Source organism: Theropithecus gelada, chromosome 3 (genome assembly GCF_003255815.1).
Source record: "Theropithecus gelada isolate Dixy chromosome 3, Tgel_1.0, whole genome shotgun sequence".
In the NCBI taxonomy this organism is placed as follows: Eukaryota; Metazoa; Chordata; class Mammalia; order Primates; family Cercopithecidae; genus Theropithecus; species Theropithecus gelada.
In genome coordinates, this window is record NC_037670.1 from 14,932,671 (window position 1) to 14,960,170 (window position 27,500).

At 45.4% G+C, this 27,500-nt stretch overlaps 1 protein-coding gene across 1 annotated transcript in view; it reads left to right on the top strand.

The window, feature by feature from the left end:
* The window catches only part of BAIAP2L1 (BAI1 associated protein 2 like 1), a 112,125-nt gene that overhangs the window by 27,683 nt on the left and 56,942 nt on the right, over window positions 1–27,500 (top strand). Inside the window, exons 2-3 of the mRNA XM_025381225.1 lie at window positions 11,472–11,547; window positions 18,862–18,948. Coding sequence (XP_025237010.1) covers window positions 11,472–11,547; window positions 18,862–18,948 — 163 coding nt within the window. The remainder of the gene's footprint in view (window positions 1–11,471; window positions 11,548–18,861; window positions 18,949–27,500) is intronic.

Genomic DNA, 27,500 nt, shown 5'->3' on the forward strand with positions numbered 1-27,500 from the left:
TTTTTTTTTTTTTTTTTGAGATGGAGTCTTGCTCTGTCACCCAGGCTGGAGTGCAGTGGCCGGATCTCAGCTCACTGCAAGCTCCTCCTCTCGGGTTCACGCCATTCTCCTGCCTCAGCCTCCCAAGTAGCTGGGACTACAGGCACCCGCCACTTCGCCCGGCTAGTTTTTTGTATTTTTTAGTAGAGACGGGGTTTCACCGTATTAGCCAGGATGGTCTCGATCTCCTGACCTCATGATCCACCCGTCTCGGCCTCCCAAAGTGCTGGGATTACAGGCTTGAGCCACCGCGCCTGGCCTAAAGGCCAGATTTTCTTTCTGCCAAGTTCCCCACACCTTCTAGGCCCATTGCTATTGAGATGGCATCTTATAAGTTACAGATAATGCAAACTAATACATAATGCAAGATAGCTGATAAAATAGCTAATATAGACCAGTAGAGAACCAAAACATTACTTGTATTTGACCAACAAAAGGCATTTTTGTGGGTTTATATATTTCAGTGAATATTTCTGATCTAACTCAATACCTCAGAGAGAAACATCTCAGTTGTCTACTTTTTCTGTACTTGGCTTGTGCTCCAAATTCATGATGGGTATGAACAGCATGACTCTTGTGACCATCTGTTAGCCCACAGGCAGCTGTCTCCATGCCAGATTTGCTTACTAATACCTTCCCTAAAGGAAGAGCGGGTGATCAAGTATTGGTGATGTTAGTCCAGGAACAGCAGCTTCCAGCAACACTTAAGGAAGAAGGAAGCAAGATTTCCTACAAAAAAAAATTGATCTTGACTGGGTGCAGTGGCTCACGCCTGTAGTCCCAGCACTTTGGGAGGCCGAGGCGGCCGGATCACCTGAGGTCAGGAGCTCAAGACCAGCCTGGCCAAGATGGTGAAACCCCGTCTCTAGTAAAAATACAAAAATTAGTCAGGCATGGTAGTGGGCAGCTGTAATCCCAGCTACTCCTCATGCACGAAAATTGCTTGATCTTAGGAGGCTGAGGTTGCAGGGAGCCGAGATCACACCACCAGTCACTGCACTACAGCCTGGGAGACAGCGAGACTGTCTCTCAAAAAAAAAAAAAACCCAAAATCGATCTCGACATATCCTCAGTTAACCCTTGTTACAGCTGTTTTTGCCACATGACATTAGAATGTGCCTTGATTGGTTTGAACATTTGTGATATCGGTTAATTTGTATGAGATTGTATAGAATAATATATAAAATTTCAAGGAGACATATAAGCCACAGAACTGCATATTTACTTATAGATTCTTAAATCACTTTTAATGTTTATTTATCATAAATATTATACTTTTAGCTGAGAAAAAGCACTGAAATATCAAATAATTTGTCCTTGTGCATATAGAGAACTTTTTTTTTTTTTTTTTTTTTTTTTTGAGACTGAGTTTCGCTCTATCACCCAGGCTGGAGAGCAGAGGTGCCATCTCAGCTCACTGCAACCTCTACCTCCCGGATTCAAGCAATTCTCCTGCCTCAGCCTGCTGAGTAGCTGGGACTACAGGTGCCTGCCACCAAGCCTGGCTAATTTTTGTATTTTTAGTAGAGACAGGGTTTCACCATGTTGCCCAGGCTGGTCTCGAATTCCTGACCTCAGGTCATCTGGCCATCTCGCCTCCCAAAGTGCTGGAATTACAGACATGAGCCACCACACCCGGCCTATAGAGAACTACTAAAATAAACTAAAAGAGGGCCGGGCGCGGTGGCTCATGCCTGTAATCCCAGCACTTTGGGAGGCCGAGGCAGGCAGATCACGAGGTCAGGAGATTGAGAGCATCCTGGCTAACATGGTGAAACTGTGTCTCTACTAAAAATACAAAAAATTAGCCAGGTGTGGTGGCAGGCGCCTGTAGTCCCAGCTCCTCAGGAGGCTGAGGCAGGAGAATGGCATGAACCCGGGAGGCGGAGTTTGCAGTGAGCCGAGATCACGCCACTACACTCCAGCCTGGGCAACAGAGCGAGATTCCATCTCAAAAAATAAATAAATAAATAAATAAAAAAGAAACTAAAAGAGAAACTAATTCTTAGAAGTGTAAAGTCCACTCAGCTTATCTGGCTAGTCATAATTGAATTAATGTATACTTTGTTAATTATAAATATACAATTTATGCATAGTTCCATATTGGTAATTATTTTAAAAATGAGTTATGAAAAGTCGAAATGCTAAGGAAGTTAAAACCATCGTAAGATTGCATCATTCATTTCTCATAATCATAATTCATAATTATGATCTGTAACTCTACAGTGGCAGGGGAAATGCAGAGGTAAACAGGGCAGCTAGAAATCTTGTGGAAAGTGCGTATTGGTTCCAGGGGGACTGTCCTCCAACATTTTATTTAGAATAGCTAATCACTAATTTTCTAATATCGCTAAGGTTTTGCGGTAGAACCAAGCAAGCTTTCTTTGTATGTGACTCAGCACAAGTAGAAGAGTGATATTACCATTAGCTTAGAATGTATTGTGCAACCATAACTATGCATGCCCTTCCCTGGATGGAAATGAAACTCATTCTGGTGAAAACCAGTTTGGCAGAGTATCCTCCTTGCCAGGCAGTAACCGGTGGAGACAGACTAAGCTTTTGCTTTTTTTTTTTTTTTTTTTAGTAACAGTGCTGCTTGCCCCATTCATACTTTTTCTGTTCACTTTGTTAAGATTCACTTGGTATCCTAAGCCCTTTAATTCTTAGTGCCAAACTTAAATTAAAATGGATTTGTTCATTACTCCTGATGACTCTTAACATTGTAGGCTGTTTAACAATTCAGGTCTTCACAAGCCTTGCACTAGCACTGACCTTTGCCTCAACTACAGCTCTCCCCGAAAATGTAGGACCCTTTCCATTCACAAGTGCATCCACAACCACTATACAACTTTACAGATTTTGGAATACAAAGGCAGCATTGCTTTTTTGTCCCCGGGTTTAAAAATAACATGTACTTCAGCTAAAAAAACTACATGAATGGCCAAGAGCCAATATAGGAATGGGTTTTCCACTGTTAAAAAGACCAAAATTGGCCAGGCGCGGTGGCTCACGCCCGTAATCCCAGCACTTTGGGAGGCCAAGGTGGGTGGATCACGAGGTCAGGAGATCGAGACCATCCCGGCCAACATGGCGAAATACCGTCTGTACTAAATATACAAAAAATTAGCCGGGCGTGGTGGTGGGCACCTGTAGTCCCAGCTACTCGGGAGGCTGAGGCAGGAGAATGGCATGAACCTGGGAGGCAGAGCTTGCAGTGAGCCGAGATGGTGCCACTGCACTCCCTGGGCGACAGTGCGAGACTTCGTCTCAAAAAAAGGGCCAAAATTTCTGGTAGAAAACATTTCTGTAGCTGAACCTAAGTACAGTAATAAAGAAGTATATATGTTGAAACTTTTCAAGCTTAAAAACTCAGTGTTGGCTACAAGCTGATTGTAGTCTCAAATCTTTTTTTTTTTTTTTTTTTTTTTAAGATAGGGCCTTACTCTGTTGCCAGGCTGGAGTGCAGCGGCGCCATCTCAGCTCACTGCAACCTCTGCCTCCTGGGTTCAAGAGATTCTCCTGTCTCAGCCTCCTGAATAGCTGGGACTACAAGCACCCGCCACCACGCCTGGCTAATTTTTGTGTTTTTAGTAGAGATGGGGTTTCGCCATGTTGGCCAGGATAATCTCGATCTCTTGACCTCATGATCCACCCACTTTGGCCTCCCAAAGTGCTGGGATTACAGGCGTGAGCCACCGCGCCCAGCCTAGTCTCAAGTCTTAGTTGAACTTTTTTTTTTTTTTTTTTTAACGCCTCTCTGGTAGAATCATTTGGATAGGGATTTGTGTATGGTGTTAACTGTGGAAGTTCTCATTAATTTGTTGTTCTTGGTATTTTAAGATGTTAGGGTTATATGTGAACATTTTAAGAATTATATCAGGAAATTGGCTGGGTGTGATGGCTCATGCCGGTAATCCCAGCATTTTGGGAGGCCCAGGCGGGTGAATCACCCGTGGTCCGGAGTTCAAAACCAGCCTGGGCAGCATGGTGAGACACCATCTCTACTGAAAAAATAAAAATTAGCCGGATGTGGTTGCAGGCACCTGTAATCCCAGTGACTCGGGAGGCCGAGGCATGACAGTCGCATGAACCCGGGAGGTGGAGGTTGCAGTGAGCCGAGATGGCTCCATTGCACTCCAGCCTGGGCGACAGAGCAAAACTCTGTCTCAAAAAAAAAAGTAAAGAAATATATCAGGAAATCAAATGAGACCTTCCTCGTATTGTATTTGGAGAAGGAATATCCGCAGGAAAGAACAGATCTGGGCTGCTTTCTGTGGTGCTTGTACATTATTGAGCAGGGTCAGCTCTCTGTCAGTTTTCGTATATTTTTACCTACATCCAGCCTCGTTAGAATATCATACGAATTTTATTTTATTTTTCGAGACAGGGTCTCGCTTTATCGCCCAGGCTGGAGTGCAGTGGCACAATCTCACTGCTACCTCCGTCTCTTGGGTTCAAGCGATTCTCCTACCTCAACCTCCTGAGTAGCTGGGACTACAGGCACCCACCACCATGCCCAGCAAATTTTTGTGTTTTTGGTAGAGATGGGGTTTCACCATGTTGCCCACGCTGGTCTCGAACTCCTGGGCTCAAACACCCCACCTCCCTTGGCCTCCCAGAGTGCTTGGGATTACAGGCATGAGTCACCACGCGTGGCCTGTAAGAATTTTCAATATCTTTAAACTAAATTAAAATACCTCTTAATTAGAAAGTAGCCATGTGCTAATGAAATTATCAGATTTTGAAAATGAGTGAAATCTCAGAGTGCTAATGGGGATGTAAACTGGTGCAGCCATTCTGGGGAAAAAAAAAAAAAAAAAGTCTGGCAGTTTCTTATAAAGTTAAACATGTGCCTACCATGTGATGCAGCCATTGAACCCCCAGGTTATCCTAGAGATATGAAAGCGTAAGCTCACGTAAAAACCTGTACGTGATCGCTCATCGCAGCTTTGCTTAGAATTGTAAAAACCTGGAAACAAGCCAGGTCTTCTTCAACAAGTATGTGGATAAACAAACTAATATATCCATATCATGGAATACTAATCGCAAAAAAAACCCAAAAAACAAAAAAAAGTGGCAAACTACATCCAACAACTTGGATACATCTTAAGGCATTGTGCTGGGTGAAAAGGGCAATCTTAAAATGCCACGTACTATACGATTCCTTTTCTGTGCGTTTTTTTGTTTTGTTTTTGTTCTGTTTTGTTTTGTTTGAGATGGAGTCTCGCTCTGTCACCAGGCTGGAGTGCAGTGGTGCAATCTCAGCTCACTGCAACCTCCGCCTCCTAGGTTCAAATGATTCTCCTGCCTCAGCCTCCCAAGTAGCTGGGATTACAAGCAGGCACCACCACGCCCAGCTAATTCGTGTATTTTTAGTAGAGGCGGGGTTTCACTATGTTGGCCAGGATGGTGTCGATCTTCTGACCTTGTGATTCACCCTCTTCGGCTTCCCATGATTCCTTTTTTTGTTTTGTTTTGTTTTTGAGATGGCGTCTCACTCTGTCGCCTAGGCTGGAGTGCAATGGCATAGTCTCAGCTCACTGCAACCTCTGCCTCCCAGATTCAAGCAATTCCGGCCTCATCTTCCTGAGTAGCTGGGATTACAGGCACATGCCACCACGCCTGCTAATTTTTGTATTTTTTAGTAGAGATGAGGTTTTGCCATGTTGGCCAGGCTGGTCTTGAACTCCTGACTTCAGGTGATCTACCCAACTTGGCCTCCCAAAGTGCTGGGATTACAGGCATGAGCCACTGCGCCCGGCCATGATTCCTTTTATATAGCATTCTCACAATGACAGAATCATAGACTGAGCTCAGGAGTTGCCAGAGGTGAGGACTGGTGAGGAGGGCGTGATTATGAAGTAGTGGCACAAAAGAGGCATGTGTGTTAGTGGAACAGTTCCGTATTTTACTTGCGGTGATGGTCGTAGCAATCTACATGTATGATAAAATTTCATAGAAATGATGAAACCTGGCCAGGCAGAGTTTCACCAACATGGCGAAACCCCATCTCTATTAAGAATACAAAAATTAGCCAGGTGTGGTGGTGCGTGCCTGTAATCCTAGCTACTCAGGAGGCTGAGGCAGGAGAATTGCTTGAACCCGGGAGGTGGAGGTTGCAGTGAGCTGAGATCGTACCACTGCACTCCAACCTGGGCAACAGAGCAAGACTCCATCTCAAAAAAAGAAAAAGGAAATGATGAAACCCTCCCCCAAGAATGAGTGACACAAAAAGAGGGAAAATCCAAATAAGACCTGTAGTTTAGTTAATAGTACTGTAGCAGTGACAGTTTCCTGGGTTTGATAATATACTATGGTTATAGAAGATACCATTTCAGGAAGCATACCTGAGAACTCTGTGCATTATTTTTACAACTCTTATGAGTCTTAAACCATTTCAAAATAAAAAGCCCCAAAACAAAAGAATTGAAAAGAGATGACAGAAATAACAGCTGTGGACATACCAGCCTGGACAACATAGCAAGACCCTGTCTCTAAAATAAAATAAAATTTTTAAATTACTTGGGCATGGTGGCACATACCTCCCAGCTACTCGGGAAACTGAGGCAGGAGGATCACTTGAGCCCAAGAGTTTGAGGCTACAGTGAGAGGTGTTCATGCTGCTGTATTCCAGCCTGGGTGACAGATCAAAACCCTATCTTAAAAAGAGAGAGAAGAAGGAAGAAAGGAGAGAAGAGGGGAGGGAGGGAAGGAAAGAAAAAAGAAAAGCAAGGAAAATAAAAAGAGCAGCTGTGGCTACGTACTGAGGCTTCGCCAGCTTGTAGAGAGGATCATGGGGGAGTTCGCTGGCTCTGGGGCTTCCTGGCCACTGGTTGTGCGTAGGTGCCAAGCACCTGACTGCCTTTGGTGACACCAGGTGAGTGGGCTTCCAGGCAGGCATGGGAGAGACACCTTGTGTATTTTATTTTCTTCCTTTTGAGAACCCATTAAAATGATGGCAAAGGAATTAAAAACAAAACCCAATAAATCCACAGTGCAAAAAGACCTGGGAAACATCCACTGACAAGAGACCCAAAGGAATCTGGGGTGATAGAAAATGGACAGAGTGTGCTCACTGACCTCAGAGGGCCTGAAGAACCTGGGGAACGGAGTCTGATGGGAACTGAGCCGTTCACCCTGGGGGCCACAGAGGCTGAGGACTGGGCCGCAGAAGGTGGGGGTGGGAATCGGAGTGTGGTGCACAGGGTGGCGGAGCTCCTGGCTTCCCTCCCATACCCCAGCCACCACCAGCAGCTCCCTCTGCTTGGCGGAGCAGGGATTTAACCTCAGGATAATCTGAGGTGCTCTAGACTTAGAAACAGCAGCCAAGGGTGGAGGAGGCAGAACTCTGAGCTGAAAACAGAGGAATTCCCTGAAAATCAGCTGCGCACTGTCCAATCCCGGCCCCCTTCCTGACTGGGAAAGCTGACCATCCGATGATTGTCCCCCACCCAATGACAGGAAATTAGAAAGTTCTCAGCAGAAGCCCAGTGGCCCCTGATGACTACAGAGTGGCCATTCGCTCGGAATGAAGCCAACAAGTCAACCACTACCCTGGGCACACACCCACAGCTTCCAGCTGGCAGTGACGGGCTGCGCTCCTAAATACGAACTGACCATCAGGGATCACCACACGTTTGAAGAGAGTTTCTAACATGAAAGACAGGGATATCAAACAGTAAAAGGTAATCAGGAGATGATATGGGAACTGGAATAAAACACACCAAAAAATTACAGTTTAGACAGGAGAAGATACTGCGTCTATAAAACAAGAACAGGAGGGTACTTTTAAAAAGAAGCAATCAAAAGGCTGGGCGCAGTGGCTCACACCTGTAATCCCAGCACTCTGGGAGGCCAAGGGGGGCAGATTGCTAGGGCTCAGGAGTTCTAGACCAGCCTGGGCAACATGGCGAAACTCTGTCGCTACCAAAAATATGAAAAATTAGCCAGGCATGGTGGCGCATGCCTGTGATCCCAGCTACTTGGGAGGTTGGGGCAGGAGGATCACTTGAGCCTGGGTGGCAGAGGTTGTAGTGAGCCAGGATCACACCACTGCACTCCAGCCTGGGCAGCAGAGTGAAACTCCATCTCAAAAACCAAACCAAAACAAAACAATCGAGAAACATGACCATGCTCTGAGAAATTAAGGTATATCAAATTTAAAAAATAGAATTGGAACATAAAGTTGAGGATATCTGTTTGAGTTGTAGAACAAAAATACGGAAAGCAGAAAATCAAAAAAGGGTAGAGAATAAATCCAGGATATATAAAATCTTCATCAGAGTTCCAGAAAGAATGAAGAGACAAGAAATAAAACAGGAACGATATTTGGACCTGAAGAACATAATTTTCCACATGGCTAGGGGTCCCACTGAGTATCCAGTAAAATAAATAAATTTTTTTAAAAAACACACACTGGGACAGACCATGGTGCAATTTCAGAACACAGAAATCAAGAGAAGGCTTCCAGAAATAAGCTTTAAAAAAAAAAAAAAGTCACATCGGAAGAACTGGCAGCTGACTTCAGCAGACCCAGATGCTAAAGACAGTGGAGCAATATCTCGCTGTCTCTTTTTTTTTTTTTTTTAAAGACATTGCCTCACTCTGTCACCCAAATTGGAGTGAAGTGGTGCAATCACAACTAACTGCAGCCTCAAACTCCTGGGCTCAAGTGATCCTCCCACCTCAGCCTCCCAAGTAGCTGGGACCACAGGCACAAGCCACCACACCTGGCTCATTGTTTTTATTTTTTGTAGTGATGGGGGTCTCGATATGTTGTCCAGGTGGGTCTGGAACTCCTGGGCTCACGCAGTGATCCTCCCACTTCAGCCTCCCAAAGTTCTAGGATTACAAGCATGAGCCACCACGCCTGACCAAGTGATGTCTTAAAAATTCTAAGGAAACTAGTGTCAATCTACTCGGCTCTACTCAGCAAAACAGCAAACAAATGTCAAGGTAAAGGTAATTTCAGACACATGGGGACTCAGATTTACCTCTCACGTGTCAGTTCTTAGATCATTTTTGGAGCGTGATCTCCATTTTGGAGAAAGAGGAAGATGTGGACCTGGCTGACAAGAGTCCTGCCACAGGCCACCAGGAGGGCCATGCTAGGGCGACCGTGACAGTCAAGCCACACTGAGCAAGGTGGTGGAGAGTCCTCAGAGGAAGTCGAGGGAAAAACGGAATGGGCGATTAGCTGAGAGTTTTATACACTGGAAAAATAACACCGATAGGCCTCAGCCAAGTCTAATACGGCATGAGGACAAGTTTAAGGTAGATAAACAGAAAACTAAGCAAAAGTAGCGGGGTGGAAAGAAACAATTATCCATCCCAGGAAAAATAGCCAGGCTTTACCGAGAAAAGGAACTGTCAGCCTTAGTACAAAGTCATAATGAACACTGACTCTAGATTCATCAGGAAATTGCCATCTAATTGCACAAAAAGTCCCCTGGAAAGGAAGACCGAGAGGTATAGAGACCCAAGACCTCATCTGCTGTCGTAGGAAGCTGCAGTTACTCTCCAAAATCAAAAAATCAAGAATATTAAATACATATATATATATATTCAAAACTGTAGTAATAAATACAAAAATAGGAGCGTAGTTGAAAGTGCTCTTGGGTGTAAGACCAGGGCTATGGAAAGGTCAAGGCATGGGTTGTTTTTTGTCGTTATCACTGTTTGATTAAAAACAAGAGTCATCCTATTCCCCGTCTCCTCCTGATTCATTTATTCTGAAGGGTATGTGTGTAAAGCACCTGCCTCTTTGAATGTTGCCTAGTAGTTCATTCTTTTTTGTATCGGTCATCTATATAAATGGAGTATGCTTTTGGGGAAGGAGTCGATGAGACTTGAATGATCTCTTTGGGGTGATTAATATCGTGAAGCTTATTGTTCCTGGACGGAACAAACACAATCGCCACATGTTGTGAGTCGTGAAGTCTGAGTACCATAGGAATGACTTATTGTCTGTACTTCAAAGTTAGAGTATTTTAAAATTTAGACCCACATCCCAAATAGTTGTTTGTCTTATACTTATTCTAGCATTTGTCTTTATGACTTTCTAGTGAGACAGGAATAACACGTGTTAAAATGAAACCTGGCCATGGCCTGCACCATGAAATCTGTGAGAGGGAAACTGTGCCGTCTCATCCTTAGCTGCATGTGCAGGGTCTGGCCCATGGTAGTTACTCCACATTCCCTCAGTGAATAAACTAATCACTGGAAAAATGCCAGGGAGGCGGGTGTGGTGGCTCATGCCTGTAATCCCCGCACTTTGGGAGGCCAAGGTGGGCAGATAACCTGAGGTCAGGAGTTCAAGACCAGCCTAGCCAACATGGCAAAACCCTGTCTCTACTAAAAATATAAAAATTAGCCAGGTGTCAGCTGGGCACGGTGGCTCACGCCTGTAATCCCAGCACTGTGGGAGGCCAAGGCAGGCAGATCACAAGGTCAGGAGATGGAGACCATCCTGGCTAACACGGTGAAACCCCGTCTCTACTAAAAATACAAAAAATTAGCTGGGTGTGGTGGCGGGCGCCTGTAGTCCCAGCTACTTGGGAGGCTGAGGCAGGAGAATGGCATGAACCTGGGAGGCAGAGCTTGCAGTGAGCGGAGATGGCACCACTGCACTCCAGCCTGGGCAAGAGTGTGAGACTCCATCTCAAAAAAAAAAATTAGCTGGGTGTGGTGGTGGGCTCCTATAATCCCAGCTACTCGGGAGGCTGGGGCAGGAGAATTGCTTGAACCCGGGAGACGGAGGTTGAACTGAGCTGAAATTGCGCCACTGTACTCCAGCCTGGGTGACAGAGTGAGACTTCATCTCAAAAAAAAAAAAAAAGAAAAGAAAAATGCCGGGGACACCCAGAAAGAAGTTTCCATGCAGGCCTGTGTCCTGGGGCCATCAGCAACATGCTACCAACGCCCCCTTCCATGTCCCTCCCCGCCCACACCCCTATAATTAGGCAAAGTAAAAACAAAAATTCCTGGAAATTTCTATTCAATGGATAGAAATTTATTGAAATCTATTCAAAACATTGCCTTTGTAATTAAATACAGATAGCTGATCCTGCACTGGCGTTCCTTAACACTAGAATGAGAACCATTAGCAATCCACTCAAACCCAAGAGGATGCCAGGCCCACAGTCCCTGCAGGGTATGGTAGGGACATGAATGCCTGCTGCCTACTCCGATTATAGCAGATTCCAGGCAGCTCCTTGGGAAACTGAGAACTGCCAGGGTTACGGGCACCTTGCCTCCTGCGAGCCCTGTTCCACTGGGTAAGGGAATAGGTGTTCTTCATGGTTTTTGCGTCAGCATTCATCACTTTGTAGACTGTGCTGTTAGGCGTCCATAGCTATCCTGGACCGCACAGCAACAAAATCTGAAGATGATTCGGTTTATCATTTGTTTAATTTGTGTGTTTTGTTTGGCAGAATGTTATGGAACAGTTCAATCCTGGGCTGCGAAATTTAATAAACCTGGGGAAAAATTATGAGAAAGCTGTAAATGGTAAGTCTTTTTCTGAATTGATTATATATAAAGCCACTCAGTAAATATTTAATTAGTTTCAAATGCTTAGTATTGAATTTTTAAATACTTTTAAGTGGCAAAAATTGTTTACAACGAATGCAATCTACACAACTTTGCAATGACCGTACACAATGATGTTAGCGTATTTGAAACAGGTCGATTGAATGAAAGCGAGGCTACTCTAAGTGATGTCTTTTAACTATAAAACCGTGCTTTCTGCTTTTTAAACCAAATTCTTAGTAAACGAACATATATAAAATGTGTACATAAGACATTTATAAGTTAATGTCCTATAGCACAGAAATTACTCTCCTTTTATGTATATAAAAAAATTTCTTGTTTTTAGATGTATCACGTTTTTCATCTTTTTTTCCCCCAATGTGTCACTTTTGATAGTAACATGAGAAACATTACTTTTAGCCTGAATGAAATTAGCTGAACGTGGTGGCGCGCGCCTGTAGTCCCAGCTACTCAGAAGTGTGTGGCGGAGTGATCACTTAGGTTGAGGCTGCAGTGAACTGTGATCATGCCACAGCACCCCAGCCTGAGCAACAGAGTAAGGGCCTGTCTCAAAAAAGAAAAAAAAACAACTTTTTTTTTAGCCTGAATGGAAAAACGTCTAAATTAAACAGTTGGACTTAGATTCTCATGTCAAAATCTATGCTTCATTTAAAATGAACTTGAGTATTGGTCTTGGCCTGTCTTTGTGAACCAGAGTTGTTAAAGAGATTTGCGTGTAGGAAGCTGATATGCATTTTCCTCCTGAGAGGCGAATGTTATTAAAACGCATCAGTGATCACCTTAAAAACTTAAAATGCTGGCAATCACCAAATTCTAACATGGTCAAGACAGTTCTCCCCCAAAATGTAGCAAGTGTCACCCCAAAACATTCAGACCCCAGTTTCATCCTCTCCGACGGTTCTACTTATGTCACCAAGTAACATAAGTAGAAATGTAGTTTCTGACAGTTAGATTTGAAGGCAGCTTCAGATCAAGTTTTACATCTTTTTCTTATCTCTTCTTTCTTTCTTTTTTCAGAGTCTTGCTCTGTCACCCAGGCTGGAGTGCAGTGGAGCAATCTCGGCTCACTGCAACCTCTGCCTCCTGGGCTCAAGCGATTCTTCTGCCTCAGCCTCCCAAGTAGCTGAGATTATGGGTGTGCACCACCATGCTCGGCTAATTTTTGTTTTTTTAGTAGAGACGGGGTTTCACCATGTTTGCCAGGCTGGTCTCGAACTCCTGACGTCAGGTAATCCACCCTCCTCAACCTCCCAAAGTGCTAGAATTACAGACGTGAGCCACCACGCCCGGCCTCTTAGGTATATTTTTTTGCCATACCACACCTTTGGTTGCTCCCTGTTGATATTTTGAAAATAAACCTGTGGCCTCACACACGCTTAGCATGAACCTGCCCCAGGAAGGGGCATGAGCTGGCTAGACTGTGAACTCTGGGTGAGGAGGAACATCGTTGTGTGTAGTCGCTGGAAAAGTAAACTGCTCATTCACTCTCTTCTGCCTCGCTGTGCTTTCGGGGATTTCAGCGGCAGGAAGTGCAGCAGGTCTGGGATTTTGCTCCCTTGCCCTCCAGCAGTCCCCGTGACTTCTGCAGGTGCCCCCGTCCTCCAGAGAGCCAGAGCCATGCACTTCTGACTCTCCCTCAAAGATTGCTTAGTCACAAGGCCACAAAGTCATTGCTTTAGATGTCCTTGTGAAGGAAATCACTGTGACCTGCAGTTTTTTTTGTTTGTTTGTTTTTGTTTTTTTCTTTCTAGCATGAGCTGCCTCTTTTTTTTTTTCTTTCTTTCTAGCATGAGCTGCAGAGTTTTACAAGGTGAGCCAGTGAGCTGCCTACAGCTTAGCTTCCTGCTAACAAGGCTTCTCCCCAAAGGGCTCTCGCCACTTTAGCACCTCCTGGGGAGGGAGTATTCTGTGCTTCAGAAAGTATTTCCAGAATTTCTCAGGCCATCTGGTCGTGCCTCTGCTGAAGCCATTGAGAAATGTAGGTAAATGAGTAAAGACCTTGGTGAGAATTTGGAAATAGTTGAGGCTGCTAGATGTGCAGTCCACAGTTACGTTAGAACACAAGGCAGGCTGGGCGTGGTGGCTCATGCCTGTAATTCCAGCACTTTCGGAGTCTGAGGCAGGAGGACAGCTTCAGCCCAGGAATTCGAGACCCCATCACTACAAAAAAAATTAAAAATTAGCTGGAGCTGGACACGGTGACTCACGCCTGTAATCTCAGCAATTTGGGAGGCTGAGGTGGGCAGATCACCTGAGGTCAGAAGTTGGAAACCAGCCTGTCCAATATGGTAAATCCCTGTCTCTACTAAAAATACAAAATTTAGCCAGTCGTGGTGGCACGCGCTTGTGGTCTCAACTACTTGGGAGGCTGAGGCAGGAGAATCACTTGAACCCGGGAGGCAGAGGTTGCAATGAGCCAAGATTGTGCCAGTGCACTCCAGCCTGGGCAACAGAGTGAGACTCAACTTCAAAAAAGAAAAAAAACCTATCTCAAAAAAAAAAGTTAGTTGGGCATGGTGGCATGCGCCTGTGGTCCTACCTATCAGGAGGCTGGGGTGGGAGGATTGTTTGAGTCCAGAAGTTCGAGGCTACAGTGAGCTGTGATTGTACCTCTGCACTCTAGCCCAGGAGACAGAGCAAGACCCTGTCTCAAAAAATAAAAATAAAAATAAAGAATCCAGGTCTACAGGTGAATGGCTAGTAGCATTGTACCGACCAGTGTCACAAGAATTTGAGTGGTGTGGGTTGGTGTGGACTGGAACAGGGCGGAGGCCCTGCAGGAGCTGAGCTGGCTGCCAGATGTTAGGTTTCAGCAGGCAGACACTGCCGCACGCATAAAAGACAGCAAGTCAGCCGGGCTCGATGGCTCTCACCTGTAATCCCAGCACATTGGGAGACTAAAGCGGGCAGATCTCAAGGTCAAGAGATCAAGACCAGCCTGGCAAACATGGTGAAGCCCCATCTCTGCTAAAGATACAAAAATTAGCCATGTGTGGTGGCAGGCACCTGTAATCCCAGCTACTTGGGAGGCTGAGGCAGGAGAATCGCTTGAACCCAGGAGGTGGAGGTTGCAGTGAGTAGTTGCACTACTGCACTCCAGCCTGGCAACAGAGCAAGACTCTGTCTCAAAAAAAAAAAAAAAAAAGTAAGCCAGGACCTGGGGTCCACACTGGCATGGGTGGCACACTGTTGGGGAGTGGGCGGGATAGGGTCAGATCACTGTGCACTTGAATGCACACGTCAGAGCTTGTTATGCTGTGTCATGCTGCGACCTCACTGCCCCCAAACATAGTGGCTTCAGACAGCAACAGCTGCTTATTTCTCCTGTAAAGGCAGGGCAGTTCTCCAGACCCTCGGGACTCACTCCTGCACCTGCAGTCTTCTGTGGCCTGTATGGGGCTGTGGGCTGGATGCACCCCCAACAATGGGGTCTTTCCTCTTCAAGGAGGCCAGATGCGGTCTTCACTCCATAGCAGTGGTGTCCTAAGCATATAAACCCCAGTGCCAGCACCTCTCAAGCCCCTGTGGGAGTCATGCTTGCTGATAACCTGTGGGTCAAAGCGGGTCCCATGGCCACACCACTTGGGTAGGGGACCACATACGCTGGGAATTCTGGGAGGTGTGATTCCTGGAAGGCCATTACTGTAAAAATCTACCGTGGGCTCTGAGGTGTGTGACCTTACCTCACGGGCAGTGGGAGGCCACCAAAGACTTTAAGCAGAATGTTCACCCAATGAAACCATATTTTAAAGAAAAATTATCAGGTAGATGTGCATAGATTAGTCTAGACTGAGGAAGTAATTGGCCAACCACTAAAATAGAACTACACTAGGTATTGTGGCTCATGCCTGTCATGCCAGCACTTTGGGAGGCTGAGGTAGGAGGATCGCTTGAGCCCAGGAGATCAAGACCAGCCTGGGCAACATAGTGAGACCCTGTTTCTAGAAAATAAAAAATTAGCTAGGTGTGGTGGCGTGCACCTGTAGTCCTAGCTACTCAGGAGGCTGAGGTGGGAGGGCCGCTTGAGTCCAGGAGGTTGAGGCTGCAGTGAGCTATGATCACACCACTGCACTCCAGTGTGGACAACAGAGTGAGACCTTGACTCTTAAAAAAAAAAAAAAAAAAAAAAAGAACTAATATGCCTCTTTCCTTAAAACAATAAGTTGTAGAGAATATCTTAATGTGCTCACAAAAGGGAGGCAAAATTTTGAAAGTATTAGTTATCTCTTCTGGCTAATTTTGTAATTTTCAAGTTGCCTTATCATAGCAAAGATATTTTACAAGACCGAGAAGGTTACATGGTTTTCAATGTAAGTCAACAGTTAATGAAAAATTGTGATTTCATGTGTGGATGCAAACCAAACATTTTGTTTAAATATTGTGTAATTCTGCATACCATTCCACCACTAATTTGCTTTTCAGATTATCAGTACTTTACAACTTAAAATCTTCATACTAAGATGTTACGTCTTACAACTTGACAGTTTCCTGGCTACACACCTTGTTTTTAGGTGGAGCCACTTCTTTCTTAGTTCGAGCCGAGACCAAAGAGTCAGAAAGCACCACATTTAGAGCTGAGGAAGTGAAGTGCCCAGCCAGAGCTGTGTGCCTTCCCGCTTACTCAACATTGACCTTGGGTATGTCCCAGAATATCTCCACTCCGCTGCCCTTAGGGCAACGGGCTGATGACATTACGAACCATGTCTCAACATCATTGGCTGGATTCACTAAGTATATATATAAATGCTAATTGCTATTGTTCTTTTTACATTTACACTTTAAGGTTATTCTGAGTCTTACAGTAGTACAGTAGCTAGAGTTTGCGTTTCCTAAAGTTGGATACATATATAGTAAAAACCATAACTTATATACATATACTTAAATATGTATATAAGTTATATTTTATATATAATATATATGTATTCATATAAAATACATATTTATATATTTTTTGAGACTGAGTCTCACTCTGTCACCAGGCTGGAGTGCAGTGGTGCCATCTCAGCTCACTGTAACCTCTGCCTCCTGAGTTCAAGCAATTCTCCTGCCTCACCCTCCCGAGCTGGGACTACAGGCATGCACCACCATGCCCAGCTAATTTTTGTATTTTTAGTGGAGACAGGGTTTCACCATGTTGGCTAGGATGGTCTCAATCTCTTGACCTCGTGATCCTCCCGCCTCAGCCTCCCAAAGTACTGGGATCACAGGTGTGAGCCACAGCGCCCAGCCATAAATTTTTAACTCTACAATAAATCCTCAAGTAGATTAATTTGCCAGAAAAAAAAATTACTACTGTCTTGGCTTTTCATACCTTCAGCTGGACCTGCATATGAATAATTCTGTGGCTCACAACTATAATCCAAGCACGTTGGGAGGCTCAGGCGAGAGGATGGTTTGAGCCCAGGAGTTCACGACCAGCCTGGGCAACAGGCTGGAATACAGTGGTACAGTTGTGGTTCACTGCAATCTTGACCTTCTGGGCCCAAGCGATTCTCCCACCTCAGCCTCCTGAGTAGCTGGGACTATAGGCATGTACCACCACCACCGTGCCTGGCTAATTTTTTTGTTTGTTTTTAATAGAGATGGGGGTCTCCTTATGTTGTCCAGGCTGGTCTTGAACTCTTGGGCTCAAGTGATCCTCCTACCTCAACCTCTCAAAATGCTAGGAGTACAGGTATAAGCCATTGCACCCAGCCCCCTCATTTTTTTTTTTTTTTTTTTGTAATTAGCCAGGAATGGTGGCACGTCCCTGTAGTCCCAGCTACTCAGGAGGCTGAGGCAGAAGGATCCTTTGAGCCCAGGAGGTCAAGGCTGCAGTGAGCCATGATTGTGCCACCGCACTCCAGCCTGGGTGAAAGAACAAGACTGCCTCTAAAAAAAATAAATAAAATAAAATCCACCTTGTTAAAACAATTGCCCGTTATACATTGGGGTATTGCAGCTGGTGTAGCCTCTAGGATTCCCAAGGGCTCCTTTAGCTCCAAAACCGTGTGGTCTCCAAAGCTCCAGGAGAAACTGATTTCTGTGTCTGAAACCAATCTTAGAGTAAAATTCCAAATAAATGCTTTTCTCCAAAATTACAGTAACCAATCTGGGTCTGTATCATACACCTTCAGTACCTTCAAACCTAGATTGTAAAGTGAAAAAAGTGTATTAGCAGCTTCCATGTGTTCGTCCGTCGCTCACATTCTTAGGGCATTTTAAGGACGCGCAACCTTTGTTTCAGAAAGGGTAAGTAATTTGCCCCAGGAGGTCACGTAGTTATAATTTAGTCTTCAGAATGAGTTTGAAGGGGGCAGTATTATTTTTAAGATAATTAGAACCCACCTTGTAGCAATAAAAGTTTTCCTATCTTTGCCAAAAAATAAAAAAATGTAGAGGATTCAGTTGTTTTTTCAGACAATTGTATTGCTTTTTGGAAAGATAATATATTTCAAATTTCATATATTCTCTCCTGGCAACAAATAGGTTGATTGGTTGTGGCTCAAAATGTCTTTTTCAATAGAAAAATGAAACACTGCCATCGAAGGACCAGACTCCTAGACCACCTCACACAACTCCTCCTGACTAAGAATGTTGCAGACCTGGAGTGCTGGAGAAGAACTAGCTCAGAAAACATTTCTGGCTGGAGAGGATGTGTTTCTTTTTTTATTTTTATTTTTGAGACAATATCTGGCTCTGTCACCCAGACTGGAATGCAGTGTCACGATCTCATCTCACTTGCAACCTCCACCTCCTGGGCTCAAGCGATCCTCTCACCTCAGCCTCCCAAGTAGCTGGGACTGCAGACACACTCCACCATGCCTGGCTAATTTATGTATTTTTTTTTTTGTAGAAGTGGGGTTTTACCATGTTGCCCAGGCTGGTCTCAAACTCTTGAGCTCAAGCAATCCTCCCGCCTCAGCCTCCCAAAGTGCTGGGATTACAGGTGTGAGCCACCGTGCCCAGCCAAAGCCCTAGTTCAACGTTAGGAACACATCCACTCTGAAACTGGCATCAGGAGCAAGCAGAGCCTTCTCTGGACCTTCAGCCCCTGCTGCTGAAGGTTCCCCGGGGCTGGGCAGAGACGAGGATCTCATGTGACTGTCCGTTGGCTGGGGGGCCTCCACCCCGGTGCAGCTCTCAACACAGGCCTTACCTCCTGAGAGCCACACCTGCCACGGCCCAAACCTTGCAGCCAGAAGGGACCGAGGGGTGTTTGGAAGAACACTTGTGTCGCTTCCTCCTTTCCTTGTCTAAGTGACGATTTTGTGTGTCGCCTTTCGTGTCTAGCTATGATCCTGGCAGGAAAAGCCTACTACGATGGAGTGGCCAAGATCGGTGAGATTGCCACCGGGTCCCCCGTGTCGACTGAACTGGGTGAGCCATCTGTCCCTTTACACGTAAACCCCACTTGTCATCCCGTGAACCCCGATAGAAACGCGTGGGACGGCCCAGTCCAGAACAGAGGAGAGAGCTGGGCCAGCATGCTGCGGTTCTGCTTCATGGCGGTCTGTGGAAATTGACGCTTAGTCGGAGGGTGGGCCGGGGCTGGTGCCGGAGGGCGATTGGAGGCCTTGTTTTCTGGCCAGCCTCCCTGCTCTCCTAGGAACTTGAGCTTTTGCCCTGGGTGCCTGGGCTGTCACCCTTCCCCCTGGGAGTTTGACCTACATTCCTGATGGGCGAGCAGGGCCTCTGGGGCCTCGGACTGCGGCCGGAGTGTTTCCTGTGACTCACCTAGTAGAAAATCCAACTCCTTTACGTTGCTCTCTTGGCCCTTGCCTCTTCCCTGGTTGCTTTCAGCTGTGATTTTTCCGGTTCTGCTGGTATGAATCGCTCTCCTGTGCAGGCAGAGAGGGCGGTCACACCCCAGGCAGTGCCTGCTGCCGAGGGGATCTGGGCTTCTGTTTACAGAACACTTCACTGTCAGCAGGGAAAGGTGGGCTTTTAAAACAGCCCCACACAGCACCCTCATTTAAAAAACGTGTTGAATATGTTTTATTGTACAAAAGGTAAAATTTCTGGCTTGACCGGAGGAAAAATCATGGTAAAGTGTGTGTGTGTGTTTAAAGAAAAGTGCATCCATGTCCAGTTAAGAAGTAGGAAGGGGAAGCAGAGGAGTGGGGGGGCATCACCAAGGGAAGGTGCGGGCAAGCCACATGGTTTCTCGATGGAGCTGTCCTGAGGGTTTTTAGGATTGTTTGGGAAGCTCTTAACTGACCCGTAAAAGACAGGAACAAATGAGAGGCCTGACAGTGGAGCTGGGGAGCTGGGCTGTTGGGTGCAGAGGCGACCTGGGTCCTCACGGTCTCTGAGGACTTTGCACTTGAGTTTATAAAGCCATAGGCACACGGTAGACCGTATGCTGAAAGTGATGTCCTGTTAGTGAATAAATCAGTACTGCCAGAAAGAGATCTAGATATTTTTTATTTTTATTTTTTTTTATTGAGACAGAGTCTCGCTCGTCGCCCAGGCTAGAGTGCAGTGGCATGAGCTCGGCTCACTGCAACCTCTGCTACCCAAGTTCAAGTGATTCTCCTGCCTCAGCCTCCTGAGTTGCCAGGACTACAGATGCCCGCCACTACCCGGCTAATTTTTTTGTATTTTTAGTAGAGACGGGGTTTTGCCATGTTGGCCAGGCTGGTCTCGAACTCCTGACCTCAGGTGATACTCCTGCCTCAGCCTCCCAAAGTACTGAGATGATAGGTGTGAGCCACCGCGCCCAGCCTATATTTATTTATTTATTTATTTATTTATTTATATATACACACTATTTTATATTTATTTATTTATGTTAGAGATGGGGTCTCTCTGTGTTGGCCAGGTTGGTCTTGAACTCTTGGCCTCTAGTAGTCCCCCTGCCTTGGCCTCTCAAAGTGCTAGGATGACCGGCCTCACCCAGCCCAGTACTGCTATATTTAATGGACTCAATTACATGCAGAAGTTTTCCAAAATCCTGCCTGTGCCCTGGTTGGTGCCATAATCCTGCATGTGCCAGTGAGGACTGAACCGTAGTAACTCTGTTCCAAGCACAATGAATGTAATAAAATACGGAGGTTGCTGGATGTAGACAGAAGCAGACAGCAAAATCTAGGATGTTTGGGGGAGTTGTTGAGATGATTATAGGGTTCCAAAAATAGCATAAATAAAAAGTAACATCCTATTGGTATCATGCCTCAGAAAGAAAACATGCGTGACCCTTACATTAAAACATATGGTGCTCTGACTCACCACACCCAGTTTGCCTTTTTAATGTTTTATGGGTCCTGCCACTGTTTAAATAAGACTTCTGCTCCACACCTTACTTGAGTCAGCTGTGAGTTCCTAATGTTGAAACAGCTATTTCCACAGCAACTATGTTGGTATAAACAATACAGGCTTAGAACTTTCATTTCAGTGAGGAAAATATTTTGCGATGGTGAAATTTCTTTCATGTGCATGCATATATATATGGTGTATTTTTTGTTTGTTTTTGTTTGTTTTTTGAGATGGAGTCTTACTCTGTCACCCAGGCTGGAGTGCAGTGGCATGATCTTGGCTCCCTGCAGCCTCTGCCTCCAGGGTTCAAGCAATTCTCGTGCATCAGCCTCCTGAGCAGCTGGGATTACAGGTGCCCGCCACCATACCCGGCTAATTTTCCTATTTTTAATAGAGACGTGATTTCACCATCTTGGCCAGGCTGGTCTCAAACTCCTGACCTCAGGTGATCCACCCGCCTCCGCCTCTCAAAATGCTAGGATTACAGGTGAGAGCCACCGTGCCCGGCCACTTGTGCATATGTATTTTATTCAGAGGGAACAGAAATAACTTTCTGTTGTATTTTGTTTCAAGCTGTCCTTTTGCTTAATACTTGCTATCTCATGTAATTACTGGTTTTTCTTCTCGTTTCTGACAATTCCATGGTACAGTGCTATCTCAGGAGAAGTTACTTCCTTGACTGGCTCCATTTTTATTTTATTGATACAGTTCAGACTGAAAAGGCACCCCGTATCTGTTTAAATTCCCTATATGGAAGAGTCGTGGACAATTCGTAGAAAAAAAAAAAAAAACGATCAAAGATAGATTGTATTTTTCTCATCTTCCAAGAAGATCTTATTGTCTGGTTACTCCGTGGTGGTACTTGGTATTCACAACTTCATCATGAAACTTAACTCTCCCTGCGAGAAAACTTGAGGGGGTGTTATCACATATGTGAAAATCATGAATCATTTCAAAACGCTCGTTCTGTGCGCCTCGAGGGTCGGCCTGTGTGACAGCGGAAACATTTCTGATGTCTAGCTGTGGATACTTAGACTTAGCTCCCTCCTGGATCGGCTCACTCATTGCTGTGTGAACAACGTAGGATGCTTTGGCCCAAAAGTAAAAAGATAAAATACCCAATGAACAGTGAGTTAAGCAATCAGCATCTTTATTATTCCACATGAGGAGCAGCAGGTTGTCAGTTAATCATCGCTAGGGACCCAGGTTCCTTCTCTCTGTCTTCTCATCCTCATACTCATTTCCTCATGGTGCCAGGATGGCTGCCACTGCTTCTCCAACCATCACATCCTCTCTCTCCCCATTGTCTTCAAAAGTAGGAAGGGGAATTTCTTCTCAGGTGTGCTGGCGACCTTTGCCCCAAAGCTCCAGCACACTGCCCCTTATACCCCATGGCCCAATTTAGATCACATGCCCAGGACCCAGCTGCCAGCAAAGCACCTCAGGCATGGGTCAAGGAACACCAGGGCAGAGAGAGTGTGGCTGTTAGGAGATGGCCTGGTGACAGCCCCCATGTCGGCATCTCTGGTATTAAAGGTTATTAAAGGTCTGTTTTCAACAACTATCAGCGAAAGGGCAGGACTAATAGAAATGTTAGCGGTGCCCTGGGTGTACATGGTGCTTCCGCGTTTTGTGTGTGTGTGAGTGGAGTCGTGTTTTTTTCCCTCGTGGGCTGGTGTGTGGTTTTACCAGCATGCGTATACTTCAAACTTTGTAACTGCGGCCAGGCATCGCAGTGGCTCAGGCCTGTAATCCCAGCACTTTGGAAGGCTGAGGTGGGCGGATCACCCGAGGTCAGGAGTTCGAGCCTTGCCCGGCCAACATGGTGAAACCCTGTCTGTACTAAAAATATCAAAAAATTAGCCAGGCACGGGGGCGCGTGCCTGTAATTCCAACTACTCAAGAGGCTGAGACAGGAGAATCACTTGAAACCGGGAGGCAGAGGTTGTGATGAGCTGAGATCGCGCCACTACAGTCCAGCCTGGGCAGCAGAGCGAGACTCCATCTCAAAAAACAAACAAAAACTTCATAATTGCTGTTTTTCCAGGGCCCTCTCACTTTTTCCCCAGAAGACCACAGCCAACCTTTCCAGTCTGTTTCTATTTGGGAAGGGGAGATACAAGCACAGAGGAAGAAATAGTGGCCTTGGGATAGGGGGCCTTAGAGTAGCTGTAGGTTTTTTCTGCTGTTGTTGTTGTTGTTGTTGTTTTCTTTTTTTTTTTTTTTGAGACCAAGTCTCACTCTGTCACCAGGCTGGAATGCAGTGGCGCATTCTTGGCTACTGCAACTTCCGCCTCCCAGGTTCAAGCGATTCTCCTGCCTCAGCCTCCTGAGTAGCTGGGACTACAGGTGTATACCACCACACCCAGCTAATTATTGTATTTTTAGTAGAGACGGGGTTTCACCATGTTGGCCAGGCTGTTCTCAATGTCTTGACATCATGATCTGCCCCCCTTGGCCTCCCAAAGTTCTGGGATTACAGGCGTGAGCCACTGCCCCCGACCATATTTTTTTTTTTTGTATTAGAGATAGGGTTTCACCATGTTGACCAGGCTAGTCTTGAACTCCTGACTTAAGGTAATCCACCTGCCTCAGCCTCCCAAAGTGCTGGGATTACAGGTGTGAACCACTGCACGCAGGCTGACAGGGGACTTTTCTTTTTTTTTTTTTTTTTTTTTTGAGACAGAGTCTTGCTCTGTCGCCCAGGCTGGAGTGCAGTGGCGCGATCTCGGCTCACTGCAAGCTCCGCCTCCCGGGTTCACGCCATTCTCCTGCCTCAGCCTCCCGAGTAGCTGGGACTACAGGCGCCCACAACCGCGCCCGGCTAATTTTTTGTATTTTTAGTAGAGACGGGGTTTCACCGTGGTCTCGATCTCCTGACCTTGTGATCCGCCCGCCTCGGCCTCCCAAAGTGCTGGGATTACAGGCGTGAGCCACCGCGCCCGGCCGGGACTTTTCAAGAAGGGGATGAGAGGATGTCGTTAGTGTCTGAGCGGCTGGCAGGCGTCATGATAAGCGGTCACAGTCCCCTTGGAAATGGTGGTTTCACTGGGGTTCCGACCATAAACGCCAGGAGTTACGGGGTAAGGATGGTGGAAATCACAGAAGAGTAGCGTGTACGTGACTCGTCTTAGAAGTATTGCTCTGTTCTTGTGCCGTCTTAGAAGTATTGCCCTGCTCTTGCACCACGTGCTTCCGTACAGAAACACGGGTCTCCGGACGTGTCCACCGCATGCCGGGCACTTTTGTCTCATTTCATCCTCAGTAGCCTCCTGGGTGACTTACTCCTCAGTGGCTGCAGGATGCGGTGTTTCCTCAGGGCGGCTGATAGGTCCTAAGGGTAAATGTAGCCATCACCTTTTTCTGCATGAGCCTAAGAGGTAACAAGTGATAACCTCCATGGGCAACCACATTGGGTCACATGTCCTCAGCAAGGTGTTTGGCAGCCAAGCTAGGCAGAGCATGGACTGTGGGGGTGGTTACCCCTCCAGGGATGGTAGGGACATGGGTGCTGCCTGGGTTGCAGAGCTCACCCCGCCCAGGCGAGTCTGGGAAAGATCCTGTGACCCAGGACAGTAAGGCCAGGCCACATCTCACTTTCCCCTGAGACAGCCGGATAGCATGCCGCCTGGCACCTAGGAGATGCTCGGGAGCGGTGACGTTGCCACATTCCTGCTGTTAACTTGTGTGACCCCGGGCAGCACTTCGCCGTGGGCAGTGGGTTATTTACTCATCGTGGAGGTGACAGCCACGCCTTCCAGGTCATTAGATGAAATGAGATGATGTGCCTTGTGGCTTCTGTATCAAAGACTGAAAAGATGTCTCTCTGTTTCTGCTTCACACATTCGTAAATATTTCAGAATTTAAAAACAGTGGCAATTTTCTTCATTGACATTCTCCTCCTACAGTAGGTAATAAAAGTTTGTAAGAATATGTAACATTTTTCTTTTCTTTTTTTTTTTTTTTTTTTTTGAGGCAGAGTCTCACTCTGTCGCCCAGGCTGAAGTGCAGTGGTGCGATCTCGGCTCGCTGCAACCTCTGCCTCCCGGGTTCAAGCGATTCTCGTGACACACCCTCCTGAGTAGCTGGGATTCTAGGTGCCTACCACCATGCCCGGCTAAGTTTTGTGTTTTTAGTAGAGATGGGGTTTTGTCCAAGCTGGTCTTAAACTCCTGACCTCAAGTGATCTGGACACCTCGGCCTCCCAAAGTGCTGGGATTACAGGCATGAGCCACTGTACCCGGCCAGAATATATATTTTTCTTGATTATTCATGAACAAGTTGTTCAAGTCTCTCCGTTGTGTCTTTGTTTTCTGTTTCATTGGTCTCTCCTTTACTCTCTTCCACGTATCTTTAAGATGACTCTGTTATTCTTTTTCTCATTTCTTTTTTTATTATTATTATACTTTAAGTTCTGGGATACATGTGAAGAACGTGCAGGTTTGTTACATAGATATACACATGCCATGGTGGTTTGCTGCACCCATCAACCCATCATCTACATTAGGTATTCTGCTAATGCTATCCCTCCTCAGACTCCCACCCCCCGACAGGCCCCAGTGTGTGATGTTCCCCTGCCTGTGTCCATGTGTTCTCATTGTTCAGCTCCTACTTAGGAGTGAGAACATGCGGTGTTTGGTTTTCTGTTCCTGTCTTACTTTGCTGAGAATGATGGTTTCCAGCTTCATCCATGTCCCTGCAAAGAACATGAACTCATCCTTTTTTATGGCTGCTCTTTTTCTAATTTGTTAAGTGGTACATTTAACTCATTAATTTTAAAATCAGGCAGCCCTGCTTTGCATAGTAATGGCATCATAAAAATGTGCAAGCTGAAACCACACAAAGTCATCTTGATGCTACAAAATTACATTGTTCTATGACCTTTAAAAATGTTTGTTAAAAACTCTGTCAGTTAGAAATGTACAGGGAAATCAAACAATAGTAAAACTAATATTAGTGCACTTTGAAGCATTAGAAACATTGGGAATTAGAGTTTTTAAATGTAAAAATCCTATCAGGAGTGGTGTAAATAGTGCTTGCCACCTTCTCATGGCTTATGATAGAGCGAGCATCTTTTCTATGTTTTAGCAAATTGCCATACTCCTTGCCAAATTTGGATCAGCTTCCAACATTTTATCCTTGCGATTACAATGTTGTGAAATACCTTCAAGAGTTCCTTCAAGGTGAAGTTTGTTTTTTGTGTTTTGTTTTGTTTTGTTTTGTTGCTGGCATCGCTTTCCCTGAAACACCTTCATCCTTTTCATCACAGCCACTTGCCTCAATTATGTTGATAAGTTTCGGCCTCACTCAGTTCCTGTGGCCGTTCCTCCAGTGCCTCAAAGGCCAGCAGTGTCAGCATTTCCAGTCAGCTATTCTTCTCTAACTCCATGTACGTTTGACTCAGTGTTGCTACTTTTCATTTCATTTCTGCCTCTTCAGTTTTGTTGGCCAATTTCTCTTGCAGTTACTCTTTTTTTTTTTTTTTTTTTGAGACAGAGTCTCGCTTTGTCGCCCAGGCTGGAGTGCAGTGGCCGGATCTTAGCTCACTGCAAGCTCCGCCTCCCGGGTTTACGCCATTCTCCTGCCTCAGCCTCCAGAGTAGCTGGGACCACAGGCGCCCGCCACCTCGCCCGGCTAGTTTTTTGTATATTTTAGTAGAGACGGGCTTTCACCGTGTTAGCCAGGATGGTCTCGATCTCCTGACCTCGTGATCCGCCCGTCTTGGCCTCCCAAAGTGCTGGGATTACAAGTTACTCATTTTTGTAACACCACCTGGGTTATCACTGGGAGACAAGGAGGCAACACAGCTACACACTTGGCTGTCTGTGAGGATGCTCTGCTATCCTTGCACCAATAGCAGACTGTCTTAATTACTGCAACTTTCTAATCTTGATACCTAGTAGCATAACTCCTCTGTTTATTTGATAGTACCTTGGCTATTCTAGGACCTCTGCATTTGCTTATATTTTAGAATCAGCTTGTCAATTTCCACTTTAAAAAATTCGCTTGGAATTTTGATTGGAATACATTGAATTTACAGGTGGATTTAGGTGGAGTTGACATCTTAGCAATATTGACATCTTAGCAAATATGGATTTTCTAATCCATGAAAATGGTGTATGGTTTCATTTATTTGAGATTTCTTTCATTTCTGTAGCACTACTTTTGTATTTTTTATTGTGGAAGTCTCCTGCTTTTTTATAGATTCATTCTTTATGTGTTTTGTCCTATTGTAAATGGTCTTTTAAATTTTTATTTCCTAATTGCTGGTTCCATTGAATTTTTTTATTACAGTGCCTATCTTTCATTACTGGAAGTCCTATTTAGTTCTTTTTTGAAATCTGCAAATTAATTTTTTTGTTGTATTTATTTTTATACCAGCTTGAGATATAGTTCACCCATTTAAAGTATACAGTTCACTGGTATATTCACAAAGTTGTATGATTATCACCACAGTTAACTTTAGGATATTTTCATCACCTCAGAAAGAAACCCTTACCCACTAGCAGTTGCTTCCCGTTTAACTCCAGCCGTATCCAACCATTCATATGCTGTACATCTTTAACACTTGTTATTGTCTCTTTTTTTAGTATAGCCATCCTGTAAACGATTTTACACATCCTGTAGTGTGAAGTGGGCTCTCATTTTGGCTTACGTTCACATCTCCCTAGTGA